Consider the following 15,078-nt stretch of genomic DNA (forward strand, 5'->3'; position numbering starts at 1 on the left):
AGAAAGAAATCTAAGGACAGGCATGGTCGAAGGGGTTAGCTGACAGAAATGTTCATTAGTTTAAATGTCTTTTTTTGTACTTCAGGTAGTACATTATTTAAAGTAATGAAAACCCACAAACTACTCAAGTAATAATTCCTCCAGAAATCCAAGCCAAGGCTCTGACGGAGACAGGAATGTTTTCTTGCTACATTATGACATTCCCCTGATTTGTGGCCAATTACACAAGTTATAAAATGGCTGTTAATCAGGGAAATGCCATATATTACCACCAGGAACTGCTGAAATAGGCCCTACAGAGCAAAATACTTTACAGCAGCTATTAAAAATAGAGATTTAGTCATTTCTCTCTCTATGGTGCCTGGACTTAGAAGGAATAAAAGTGGTGAGGCCAGTACACACTCCATATTTCTAAGTTGTTCCTTGGTTCGATTCAGTACAATCCAGTTAGCTCATGAGCTTTAGTCATGAATGACTTAGAGCTTCTCCCTGCCATTTTTGTGCTGTCCGTGCCTTGAGGGAACCTGAACTTTCCAGGAGCAATTTGTTTTGCTTTTTAATTTTTGAATGTACATTTGTTAAAAGTAAAGTCGCCCTTCTGTGCATTTGAGACTTGAAGCCATTCTACATTGAATTGATTGAACGTCCATGGAGATAAAAATTGTTTTGTTGATGGATATGGGGCTTGGTACAAATTGATGATTGAAAGAGTTAGAAGATAAATTAATGCCACTGGGTGAATTAATACTACTTTATAGATTGACAAAAGATTTTTGTCAATAAAAGGGCTAGTTGAGGTTCTCATTGAATGTGTACAAGGCAAGGAATGAAGCTGAGGATGGTACATTAGAAGTCTGAAAATACTAAGATTCTATAATTATATACCTTATATAGAGTAACTTTTAAACTTTATTTTACTTCTTAATTTATCCCTACTTTCCATCTTTGCCCAAAATAAGTGAAATTATTTAATTACTTATGAACAAATGGATAACATTTCTATAAAATGGACGACACGCACATGGAATAAAAAGATCTATTTCCAAGCCCAAGAATATGGAGTCAGTGAATTGTATGACATGTGATGCTGTCCAAACTACAGAGCAGTGCCAGAATTATTCCAAACATTTACTTTAATCAAATTAATCCATACTTTTCTTCTGTACTCTGATCCTCCAGACACTGAGTCATTAAGTCCAGACAAGTGTATCAGAATGGTTTTGCGATCATGAATATAATAACACTTGCAATTACTAACCTGTTAAGAATCTATGTTATTATCTCAGATTAGAAAAAAGAGAATAAACAGGAATATTGCAGTGATGTTAAGCCAAAGTATGAATCAGGAGTTAAACATTGTGGGACACTAGTTTTCGCAGTCTGCTGGCTTTCCAAATAAAGTCGCTATTCCTTGCCCCCCCAAAAAAGTAAATAAAGCATTTTTATATTATTAAAAATATACTCTTTTTGGGAATTCCCTGGGATCCAGTGGTTAGGGCTTCATGCTTTCAGCACCGAGGGTGCGGGTTCAATCCCTGGTCGGGGAACTATATCCCAGAAGCCGTGTGGCGCAGCCAAAAATATACATATATATACTCCTTTTGAATTTGCATACTACCATTTGCCAGAATCAGCCTTCCCATAGGTAGGCATATGAAAAAGAAACAAAATCCATTCCACTGACAAAAAATAATTTTGGACTAAATGGACAAAACCAAGCCTGGATCCCCTAGCCTACTGTAGTCTGAAGAACAAAGCAGTCTTTTCCTGTAGATATTGCTGATCCCTCATACAGAGTTTTTATTCCTCCTTAGCCTTGTGAATAGAGGAAATTGAGAAATTAAAACCAAGTTGGGCTTGGTTTAGGAGTTAAAAGGAAAAGGGGCAAAATAGTGGCCAAACATAGAAGGGCAGGAACTATTAGAACCAGAGAGAGTACTTGTCTTACTTAAAGTTGTTTAAAGTCCATTTTTTTTAGAATATCTTGCTGGCCAAAACAAAACGAGCCTGCAAGCCCACAGTCAGGCTTTAGAGCTTGCCCTAAAGGAACCACATGGAGTTTTCGATATCTGGTCCTTTTGATTTCTCATTCCACTGGCTGAAGAGATGACTCCCTCTATCCTGATATCTTAAGTCTTTGGAGATCTCGCCACCAGGCAAATTCCCCTTCCTCCTCTCCTTGGGCTTCTACTACAACCCTGTAGTGGGGAGGAAGAGCCTGTGCAGTTAGTTGCAGCTAACAGTTATTGAGGACCTAGAAAGCACGGTGCCCATGCTGAACAAGAGCTGACTTGGAACTTTTAGATCAGGACAAAGTTTATCGGTAATATGCCTTCCTATAAACGCAGGCTCCATTAAGTGATCTTAGAAGTTCCCATACACAGTCACTGGTGCATGTCTGGACAAAAGAGGCAATCAGAGATAGGACACTTTGCAAACTTGTGACAGCAACTGGGGAAAGGGAAGCATAGGAATAATGTCATGAAAGAAGGCTAGGTGTACCCAAAAGTGGAAAGACTGGGTGTAGCAACCTCATCAAATCAATTAACAGAATGCTAGGGACAGGAATAGGGCTCTGAATTTCACCCAGCTTTCTTCCTTACACAGCTGCTCTTCCTTCTGCACAGGTGTTGGGATCCTGTACTCAGTCATGGGGTTGACCTAGGGGCAGGTTCTTAGAAATCTCAATATTGAGAAGACAAAGGACTATATAAGTGGATGAAAAATTATAGTAAAGTAACTTGAGGGAAATTGTACCTCTTATGTTCTTAAAATATCCAAAGGTAAAAACATAATGCAGGGGCTTCCCTGGTGACGCAGTGGTTGAGAGTCCGCCTGCCGATACAGGGGACACGGGTTCGTGCCCCAGTCCGGGAAGATCCCACATGCCGCGGAGCGGCTGGGCCTGTGAGCCATGGCCGCTGAGCCTGCGCGTCCGGAGCCTGTGCTCCCCAACGGGAGAGGCCACAACAGTGAGAGGCCCGCGTACCGCAAACAAAACAAAACAAAACAAAAAAAACATAATGTAATAAAATTAATAAATTGTACAGAGCAATCACATATTATATAATTTAGTACGGTTGGCCCCCTTTGATATTTAAAGCAAAATCACTTAAGTCGAAGAAATACTAACAGATTGAATAAACTTCATAAATATAGTGGAGCCAAAAATTTAACAAGTTAGTCAGGCTTCAAAGCTGATGCTTTTAACCACTGCTGGACAAAAACTGGGCTTTCGCCATGGTGCAGAGGTGACACATTAAAACTCATGGCCCTAACAAATATTTGATATAGAATGAGTGAATGGAAGAGAGTAGCAGGAATCTCTCATTACCAGAAAGGTCAAAATCAAGGTTTCCACCTGACTTCATACAGATCCCTTACCTATTCCAAACTTTCTGCTTCGGAACTGCAGATAGAAGCACTGCAGAGATTAACCTGTTCTCTAATTCAGAAGGAGCCTCTAGAACAAAAGATGAAACAGGTTTGTAGCCTTGTAAAATTTGTTTACAAAGAAATCTTAAAGAGAGGATATTTCTCCATTTTTTGCTAAAGGAGCAAAGTCAGAAGTGATATTGAGTACAAGAAGTAGCTCATAAGACAAATGTCACGGTAATGAAAATTGTGCTTGCAAAATGTTATCTATATGGTAATTTTGCAGTAGATTCCATTTAACTAGATCCCTTCAAAATTAAAAACATTTCTACAAACTTCACCCTTGTGAATGAGGGATTCTCTCAAGGTATTTATTTGTGCTTTGTTCATATTAATAAAAAATAAAAAATTGCATTTGAGGAACTTAACTAGATGGGTGTGAACAGTCAAAATAGAACATTCCCATTAAAATCTATAAAAATCATTCTTATATTTAGTTGAAAATGAGAGCTATATACATATATTAAAAACGTATAATAGAAAAATTAACAGCTTTAGTTTCTGGATGATGCGGTTTAAACAAAGAAGAAAGCAAATCGTAAATAATATTATTGAAAACTGGCAAACAGACCAGGGCAATTATCAGACCAATGTAAATTATCAAACCAACATGAATTATTTGTTACTATTTAGTAACTGCCCGTGATAAATCCAGTACTTTCTCATACATCCTTCAATTTATTTCTCATGTCAGTCATATGAAGGAAGTTGTTATCTTCATTTTACACATGTAAAAATGGATAGAAATGACATTTGAACACGCAGCTTCCATCTCCAAGTCCTGTAATAATTTCATTGCACCACACTACTTTCTCTAATGGCTAGAATTTGTAAAAGAATGCATTATTAATGATCAAAGAAATACTTGTAATAGCTTTTTAAATTTATTTTTAAATTTTTATTGAAATATAGTTGATTTACAATGTTGTGTTTGTTTCTGCTGTATAACTGATTTACTTGTAATAGCTTTATTTTGAGATATTACATAGCATAGTTCAGTGTTAGCAGTTCCAAGTAAACTAAACTCTAATATATTTAGCACAGTACAAGGAATGAGGTCAACATAAGTAAATGCATATTATTAATGGAAGTAACATATAACTCTGTCTAGTGATTTTCATTCTGAATATGTCTACCTGGTTCAATGTCAATGGTTATGCAACAAAGAGGAATGATATTGTCAGGCATGTTCACAGTCTACCCTGGCTGTTCTGCTTCTTCCCCTCACTTTATGAGCTCTGTCTCTGACGAACCCATTCCTGGACACTTGTCTTCTGATGTGGGAGGAGAGGATGAGAAAGGGAGAGCCAAAGCTGGAGCATGTGTGTAACCTTTGAGGTTAGTTAGGTGTGATATCTAGAGAGAAGATAAATGACTTGGCTACAGCTAATGGGTATGAATACTGAAGAGATAAGGAGCGGAAAATGCACTATGATTATAATTTGGATCCTTTTCTTGTTCTCCAAAAATTACAAGTAAAGAATTGGGTTGGATGTTTTTTTAACTCCCAATAATTCTGTTTCTTTGGCCATGTTACCGTTCTAACTGGACCACATGCGTTCTTCCTTACATTTTGATTATAGATACCTCTGCCTCATATATCTTTGCATTTAAAGCCAGCCTTGGAGTGCTTATTTTCTAGGTTTTCATGGCTAACATTTTGTAAGTTTTCCATTTTAAAATCTGTAATTCTTTTCTGCATACAACTTCTATTCATCTAAAGAATTAGACTGACAAAGCTATAAAGTGTTTAGACTTGGTTTGAGAAATTCCAAAAAGTACTTCAGAAAAAAATGACCAGAGTGTAAGAAAGGATAAATTAACAAGAAAATAGAGTCAAATAGCTGAAACAAAGAAATCAGAACAGGCTCAGAATATTCACATCTTGACTTTCTAGTACAGAAAAAGAGGAACAAAATCACTGCTTTGAAACTTGAGGGACGGCAGTAACAATGTTCTTCAGATCAGTCGTTCTTCTGAATAATTGGCCTGATTATTCTGCCAGTATTTGCATTCAGAATTCATAAAATAGTGTAAACCAAGTGATACCCTTTAAATTAATGATTTTTGCAACTGTACATGTATGTCTTGCTTGCCAGAACATTTTAAATGTTTCATTATTTAAAAAGTCAAATACAATCAAGAAACTAAGAAATGAAATTTGTACCGTTCTATTTCCTTAATTGATGAAGACTTCTAAATTAATATCAAAAGAGCGGCCTTTAGCTATTCTTAGGGGATTCATATAGCTATCACAGTCATAATCATACTGTCTTTATTTCAGAAAGTATTCTTTCCATAACCTAGTCAAAGATTTTACTTTAGTGCAGTGAAAGTAACAGAAGTATTAAAAGAAAAGTGAATTGTGATTGACAGAGGAGAAAATCTAATTACTTGGAAAGTATATTTTGAAGGACTAGAATTGAAAATAATAATATCTTAGTGACTGAATGGACATATTGATATTTTAGAGCCACGTTTTGCTGGAATACTTTATGCTTTGTTCTTCAGTGATGTTAGGCCTTTGGCTTGGAACCTAAAAGCAGATGCCTCAAACAATATTATGTACTTATATTACTGTAGTATAACAGTGGTGTAATTTGTCCGCCTATAAAACCCTGATATGAAATGGAGTGGATCATTAATATGTTCAGTACTCTTTTTCACACCCAGTACACTGACAGTTAAGAATCCTCCATCTATATTCCCTTCCCTTTGCTGTTCTTCCCAGATGAAGGCCAATAAAGGCAAGCATTGTTCCCTAAGCTGCCAGTGGCTTGTTTGGTTCCTGCAAGAAGCCAGATGCACTACCTCTACAAGGGTGGACACACAATCAAATCAACACTGTTCTGGCTCTGTTCTGTGAGATGTAGTCTCTCCTGGTCTGCCCACTCTGGGTACCAGGAAAATGACGAAAACAACAGTCTCGGTGTTGGCAAATAACGGTCCTCCCCAGTCCAAGTTGCTTATTTATTTTACTGTTTTAGATAAAAAAGCAAAAATATTTGCACAGAGAAAACGATTTAACCAGCACAAACAGGTATAAAATGAGAGATTTTAGTACACTGTCGCTCACACCATCATTAACTGCCTTACTTGTTCCATTCCTAGTTTTTATCTGCTATAAAATACATTATATACAAACTAACTTAAAATTCAAACATGTTAAAAATTAGTGGAGAGAAGCTGGAAAGTTTACAGTAGTAATATTACATTAGTAATAGTAAATAATATATTTTAATTTTAAAGTAAGCATGCTAGAGTAGCAAGAAAAGACCTATATAAAGCCTGCTTGAAGTAGTTTATAAAATATTATTTTCTCTATAAAAAATTGGAAATGTGCTAGAAGCTATTTATTCATTCTTTTGATTTTTGTTTTTTTCAAATAAATGTTAATAAGTGATGTTTAGTAAAGTTGGGAGATTCTGCTTAACAATCATATCTATTTGAGATTTTTAAAAGCTAATTCAGTGATTCATTTTGGTAATAAAATTTTTAAAATAATGACATAATGGAAGTGATGTCAAGAGGGCATCATTATAAATGCAATAAAAGACCAAATCTGTCAAAGTTTTTTCTCCATAGAAAACCATCAAATTAAGTCAAATAAAGATCAGATACCAAGAAGAAAATGTAATTGTTGAACATGTTGAAGTGTCAAATGGTCATTTAAACACATATTTTATATTCTGGTCTGAAATATATTTTTGGACAGATGCCAATAAAGTAAATCAATTTCTTGCTTTTAACTAAATTTTTATTAAAATAACCTGAAATTTTATATCCATGTATCAGTTCAGAGATGATTAAAATTATTTCATCCTTTTTTGTTTTCTGTTCACAGAAAATGATGAACATCTGAATGGCTTGACAACCAGATTAGACAATGCCAATGTCAGAAACAGGGATCTCCTGAGAGCTCTGAATGACACTTTGGAAAAGTTATCAGCCATTCCAAATGGTAAGCATTCAGGACACTGCAAACCGTGCCAGTGGATATGAACTCTTAAAGGATGTTCTAACTTATGCCTTTTTTCCCTAACACTACATTTGTACCATTGTCAGGCTATTCAATAACAGTTTTCTTACTTATGAATTCTTCTTTGTGAGAATGAGAAACTAAATCGTACTTTACACTGTGATATTTATCATTTGTTACCCTAGCTGACATTCGTTGGAATAAATTACAAAAAGGAAAATATAGACATCTTATTATTGTATTGTCCTTCCATGTTTTGACCCAGGAAATCTTATATTGGTGGGAAAAATAAAATCATACAAACACTATTCTCTACAATGTTGATGTACACAATTGCAGCTTATTACAGTACCTACAGTAATAGGTAGAGCCAACTGCCTTTCGGCATATCTTTATTGGCAAAGTTCTGTTACTTAAAATGTTTTAGCTTTCAAAAACATTGACATTAAGAATTGAACCATGTCTGTAATATCTTTCTACCTATTACACGTACTTGGAGTTAATGTTTCGTATTAGTTCCTGAAAGCACTATTCTTTTAGGGATACTATTTTTATATTTTAGTAGCATGATATAACAATAACAAGGGTTGCTAACATTTTTTGAGTGCTTATTCAATATGCTTATGTTAAGTGTATGTAATCCTCATACTAATCCTACAAGGTAAATAGCATTGTTATCTCCAGTTTATAGGGGACAAACTTAGGGATACTAAGGGCCATTGTTAAAAGAGGCATATATGATTTGAACCTCGCAGTTTAACTTCAGAGGCTGTGGTCTTAACCACTAATCTACAACATACTATTAGGCACATATATATGTTTTTTATACAAATTATGGTGAAAGAAACACATACATCTACAGAAAACAGGAAATATTAAAACCTTAATGATTTTTACTTTTTTAACATTAAAAATCCTAAGTAACTTTCCCGATTTTCATGTCACCTCTTCAGTAGTAAAGATGTACATAGAAAATTTCCAATGCTGAAAACAAATAAAAATACACAAACACAAGGTCTAATATATCTGAAAAAGTCTCTTTATACTAAAATTGAAACACATTCATTCCCTCCCCATCCCGCCTCAGAAATGCAGATTAAACCTACTTTTGATGAAGCTGTTTGATTCATGTGGATAAACTTCTCTCTTTAATATGTTCAGCAGCAAATCACAATATACCCTTACACAATGAACATTTAGAACAATCATGTTGCTATTTTAAGAGCTAATCAGGTATTCATAGCAAAGGTCCCTGAGAAAATTCAATTTAGCTAAAAATGTACTTCATTTGCTATGACTGAATGAGACAAAGTTCAGCCTTTCCCTCTGTGCCTGTGTCCCTGAGGTCAGCCAGCCACAGCCTCTCTTTGACAAGCATGGATTAAGCCAATAACTCCAGACCCTTTGTTTCTCATACCATCTTCTGCTGACAGACACAGCCGCTAAACTGCAAGCTGTTAAGGACAAAGCAAGACAAGCCAACGACACAGCTAAAGATGTACTGGCACAGATTAAAGATCTCCACCAGAATCTTGATGGCCTGAAGAAAAATTACAATCAACTGGCAGACAGCGTAGCCAAAACAAATGCCGTGGTAAAAGATCCTTCAAAGAACAGTAAGATGTGCTTTTTCACTTTGATTATGTCATTTATTTCTTCACACTATAAAAGTATCCTAGACTCATAACTGTTAGAGCAGGAAGGGACCCTCATAGTGGTGTAGTCTGCCCTCCTCCCTTCATAGACTGGGCTCAGGAATTGAGTGCGTGCAGCTCCAGACACAGAATCCAAGACTCCCAGCTCTGCACTAGAGCTTATCTTATTCAGATTTCGTCCAATTGAGAGGAAATTAGGAATTCTCAAATCTACATGATATTTGGTATAGCGATGCCAAATATTTTAAAATCCTTTAGTGTAATTGAAAGTAGTTATACTTGGGAAATTATATCCTCGGAGCTGGTGAAATTCCATAGAACCTAGAGGTCAAGGAGCAGTCTTATTAGCAATCCTGTTAGAACAGGATATTAAATGGGATCAATTTGAAATGCATTCAAATTGGAAAATATTATTATTTTATTACTTAGATTCTGGTTAGTTAACATTATCAGGAAATTAAAATTTTTATCTAGTTTATCAAGAAGAATATTTCTTTACATCTTTTGTATATTGCATTAAACTATATTGAGTTAACAAGGATTTACAAGAGAATGTGGGAGAACTAAATATAATTTATTAATTATACTCAATAAACGTTATGATTTCTAATATTTTTTATTCTTTCAAGTGATAAAATGTTATCTTAGTATGTGATTTCACCAAAGGAGATGCTTGATTCTTTGTACTTGTCAGTCTCAAGAGGTTAGCCCGCTTTATATAGCACCAATATATTTATTGGGAATTAAAACATTTGTAGAGTGTAATAACAAAACCACAGTTATTGGCGTTATACACTGTATAATCCAGATGCTGTTCGACGGGGGAGTGGAGCCTGATTTTTCAGCACCTTTGCCTCAGATCAAAGGCTAATGATGCTATGAAATAATAGATACAACTAGCATGACTCCTTCCTGAGCAAGGAAGAGTACAAACACAGCTGACATGCACTTCAGAGCTAGGGAGAAGGATTTCACTCCTCACTTCTTCAGGGAAAAAAAAAGAAGAGATATATAGTTTTAAATTTATTTCTTGTGTAAGCCCAGAGTTAGCTTACCCCTGTAGTTCAAAGATACCATCTGAATAACTGGTTCAGAGTCATGCCAAATCACAATATTTCCCCCCAAGAAATGAATGAAAATAAGTTTTAAAGTAAATGTCACTCTCTTTTATTCTGTAAGTTAAGGTATCATTTCATTCATTTTCAGATTGATTCTCAGCTGAGAGTGGCCTTTTTATAATATTTATCTCACTTTTATGATTCTATCATCTATCAAAAGAAATAGTTAATATCTATAAACACTAATTAAACTGGGTCTGTTTCTATCTTATTAGAACGTTATAATAAAGCTCCCTTTCATATGAACAATGGCTGCTAAATGCCATGTTTTTGTGGACTTTTACTTGATAACGCTAGTTTGACTTAAAATGGGGTGAATTTGTAATTAGCACCTGTTGTGAAAAGTTCTAATTTTTGATAATCACTACTTTATAATACCTATTAAAAATATTTTCTCATGAATTTTCTATTTTTCTGTTTTACTTCCATATGAAATTACCTGAAGAAATCAGTATGTATATGTTTACTTGCATACCTTTTAGTAATTTTTATGCTTGGTTGCCTATTGCAAAAAGCTTCAGCTTTGCATGTTTCCAATGTTTTAGTATTGCTTTACACATCAGATAGCTATTCTTTCCAGTGTCACAGTATTAATGCTGGATTAATAAAGGAATCTTTCCTTACAAAAAGTTAGTATGTGAATATATTTGACATAAATATTTTAATTGTGCGTTTGAAAAGTTAGTGAAATATCTGTTATCCATATAAAAGTAGAAAATTGAATTCTCCCACAGATTCAGCTAAATTATGATGCTTCTGATAACATATATGCAGCCACTGAAGTCCAAATGACTTCCTTCTAGCAGGATTAAAATAGATTAAAATCTACATTGCTGTTGTTGCTGTCCCCCCCTGAAGCTCACTCCTCCCCTTACAAGTAATTATTCTCAACTTCAAGAGCATTACATTTGGAGATGCATAAAACAGAATTAATAAAATCAGATCTTAACAAGTGAGCAATCACTGGAATATAAAAATATTCTGTCTTAAACAATTTCATAGTTTAAATTCCAAGTCTAAAATAAAACTGAAAAATAGAAAATAGTAATAATAAAATCCAGCATATCAAAACCTCAGAAATACGATGAAGGCGGTCCTCAGTGGAAAATGAATGCAATGACATTACTAAAAAGCATTGAAATAAACAATTTAGGCAATCAACTCTAAGTCAGACAAAATAAAATTAACTAAAAGAAAGAAGATAAAAAAGAGTTAATGAATTAGAAGACAGAAAATAATAGATGTGATAAATTCAAGTGGTATATCTTTAGGAATATAAAGATAAAAAATTTTAGATGCCTGACAGGCTTAATAAAGAAAAATAAAGCACAAATAGGCAAAGTTCTGAAGGAGATATAACAAGATAAGGGAAGAAATTTAGCAGGTAAGAGAAGACTTAGCAAAACTCTAGGCTAATAAATTGTAAAGCCTAAAAGAGATAGATAATTCTCTAGTAAAACATTGTTATTAAAATCTGTCTTCAGCAATGATTTTAAAATCCACACAAATAATTATGGAAGAAAGTGAGAAGTTTTCAAAAACTACTGCACAAGAGAGCATCAGACTCAATATCACAGGTTATTTATTTTTAAAACCTCAAGAAGATAATTTGCATATGACTTCGACTGCTACAGAAGATAGAGGGGGAAAAAAAGTAGGGGATGGGGGGACCTCCAGGTTCCATTTTGAAACATTTGATAAAAGCTTCTGGGAGCTTTAGACGAAAAGGATCCATTACTTGTCTAAGTAGTCCCTGCATAGCCCTTTTTTCATTCTCATGAATCTAAATCTAAATCACTTTTTCTCACTTCTAGAATAACTTTTAGAATATCAGAGTAATATTGGGGAATATTAAAGGAAGGGAGAAAATGGATAAATGGTTTATTTAAAGTGTAAAAACGGAGGGGTAACTGTCTTTATGTTGAATACCTATACAGTTATGTAACAAGAGCTTTGACCTCAATAACCTGCATTTCAGAAGAGTCAGTTCTTGATCTAGCAACTCTATTAGTTGAAGTTAATAATAGACCATGGGCCTTCCCTGGTGGCGCAGTAGTTAAGAATCTGCCTGCCAATGCAGGGGACACAGGTTCGAGCCCTGGTCCTGGAGGATCCCACATGCTGCGGAGCAACTAGACCCCTGCACCACAACTACTGAAGCCCACACATGTAGAGCCCGTGCTCTGCAGCAAGAGAATCTACTGCAATAAGAAGCTCGCACACTGCAACGAAGAGTAGCTCCTGCTTGCTACAACTAGAGAAAGTCTGCGCCCAGCAATGAAGACCCAATGCAGCCAAAAATAAATAAATAAAATAAATAAATTTATAAAAATAAAATAAAATAAAATAATAGACCAAGTTCTTTTTAAACATCACTAACTATATAACTCATATTTATGAGCATGAGTTCAAAATACTTACTTCAAAACCGAGTTTTAAAATAACTTACTTCCTTTCTAGCACATCTGATTCATTCCTAAGGATTAATTCCCAGATCGTTCATAGTTCATCAGAGCCAAAAGCCTTGGACCTTAAGCAGTTTCTCTTTTTCATCAGGGTCGCAGTGACAGAAAACAGAACAATACACACTTGATCAGATAATTAATGACATGGTTTGGATAAGACTGCCAGCATCCTAGGGACAGAATAATTGATTTTCCATGTGTCATTTGCCCTCCTATGAAAAGCACAAACTGGAAGTCTAAGGATCAGTGATAACCTTCAATTATTTTAGGGTTAAACCCCTTTTAAAATTGTCAATATTCAACCTTCTTTAAATTTTAACTACAAAAGTGACAGTTTAATGTGGTTCAACCTAATGTAAAGAGCAGGAGAATCAACTGTTCTTCAAAATGAAAATGAACTGCAGCATGAAAGATTTAATTAAAATATAATATAGGCCTTCAGTCAAAGGATTGTTCAACATTGAGATGTTTTTCAGAAGACATTTTTATAGCTTTTCTCGTTAAGATGTAGAAAGAAAGACAGTGAGAAAAAGAAGGAAAACCAATTTTGTGTGAGAACCCTGATTTAAATACAGTTCTGGCTTGGACAGACTAGTTGACATTTTACAGATGCTTCTCCAATTCCTTGATTCTATGACTAAAGTTCTATGCTATAAAGGTTAGCTTTGGGGCTGAAGCTAGAAATTAAGCATTGAATTAGTTCATCATATTCTCAATCTTCAATGCAAATTTTCACCTCAATCACGAAACCAAAGTGTTGGCCTTCTTTTTCTAACATCTCCTCCTCTGGTCTGCTTGAGTCCCAACTAAAATATTTCCATTTGCCATCACAAACTGCTTCAACTGTCATGGGCTTGCTTTTGTCGTGTGGATGAGATGAAATCTTTTCCATTATTTACTTAAGCATACTGCTATTTTCATTTCTGTGTATGTGTGTCTGTGTGTGCATGCATGTGCATGCGTGTCTGTGTCTGTGTGTGTGTATGCGTGTGAGTGCATGGTATGCGCTAATCTTGTTCTATGCAGTTGCAGATGCAGATGCCACTGTAAAAAATCTAGAACAAGAAGCTGATCGACTGATAGATAAACTCAAACCTATCAAGGAACTTGAGGATAACCTGAAGAAAAACATCTCTGAGATAAAAGAACTGATAAACCAAGCCCGGAAGCAGGCCAATTCTGTAAGCTCTTTCTGCTTTCAGTTATCAGTAAATGATTGTAATTTTTGGTGTTATTCCCAGAAGGAATACCTTCCTTCAGTGTATCCTGTTGAATGATCTCTGGTTCTTTTCCTTTAATTTGAAGCTATTTGCAGGTGAGGTGGGGAATGGAAGATTAGATATTTTTCCCATAAATTTCAAAAGACATTTCTTGAGAAGAGTAATCACTACTTACTATTTTAGAAATGAAAGTTCTGATATATTTTATTATTGTTTGAATAGAGTTAATACAAACTGTAAGAATGAAAGCCTGGTTTTTGTGTACTAAAAAAGCATGGATGAGAGAGCCTTGCTCTTAATGAAAGCAAAACAGGCCAACCAGTGAGGCTGTAGACGGAATGAACAGACAAGGTTATAAGGAATAATAGCATAGAGGAACTATTATTTTCTATATATTCTTTTGTCTGAGTACAAGCAACCAAAAATTATTTTGCTTACAGTTTCTACAATTTTTTGGAGGAAGAATAGGAAATACTTCACTTGTCTCAAAATTTTTCTCTTTATTAACCCAGTTAGAAGACTCTAAGGATAGAGGCAAAACTTTCTAGAAGGTAGCATCTTAATGAACCAGGACAGAACTGTAAATGCCAATATGAAACTTTAACCTTGTGAAGTCATCTTATGATCTTTGTAGAAATAGAATGAAAAAAAATAACAGTTTTCATGTTATCAGGCTTAAACTGAAATCTTTTTAGATACCCAAGCCTTCCATCTCAAAAATTCCATTTTTTGATACAAATGAACTTATTTACAAAACAGAAACAGACTCACAAGCATAGAAAACAAACTTAATGGTTACCAAAGGGGAAAGGGGAGATAAATTAGGAGCTTAGGATTAACAGATATACATGATTTTATGTATTATAGCTAAACAACAGGATCCTACTATATAGCACAGGGAACTATATTCAATATCTTGTAATAACCTATTATGGAAAAGGATCTGAAAAAGAATATATATATGTGTGTATATATATATATACACGTATATAACTGAATCACTTTGCTGTACATCAGAAGCTAATAAACATTGTAAATCAACTGTACTTCAATTTTAAAAATTCCATTTTTAAAATTTATTTATTTTTATTGACATATAGTTGATTGGCAGTATTATATTAGTTTCAGGTGTACAACATTGTGATTCAATATTTTTATAGACTATACTCCATTTAAAGTTATTACAAATAATGGCTATATTTCCCT

The 15,078-nt window shown here is 34.6% G+C and overlaps 1 protein-coding gene across 1 annotated transcript in view; it reads left to right on the top strand.

The window, feature by feature from the left end:
- The window catches only part of LAMA2 (laminin subunit alpha 2), a 602,802-nt gene that overhangs the window by 519,554 nt on the left and 68,170 nt on the right, over positions 1–15,078 (top strand). The window contains exons 42-44 of the mRNA XM_079939315.1: positions 7,280–7,396; positions 8,848–9,030; positions 13,679–13,833. Of these exons, the coding sequence (XP_079795441.1) occupies positions 7,280–7,396; positions 8,848–9,030; positions 13,679–13,833 (455 nt within the window). The remainder of the gene's footprint in view (positions 1–7,279; positions 7,397–8,847; positions 9,031–13,678; positions 13,834–15,078) is intronic.

The sequence above is a fragment of the Stenella coeruleoalba genome, assembly GCF_951394435.1.
Source record: "Stenella coeruleoalba genome assembly, chromosome: 12".
Taxonomy (NCBI): domain Eukaryota; kingdom Metazoa; phylum Chordata; class Mammalia; order Artiodactyla; family Delphinidae; genus Stenella; species Stenella coeruleoalba.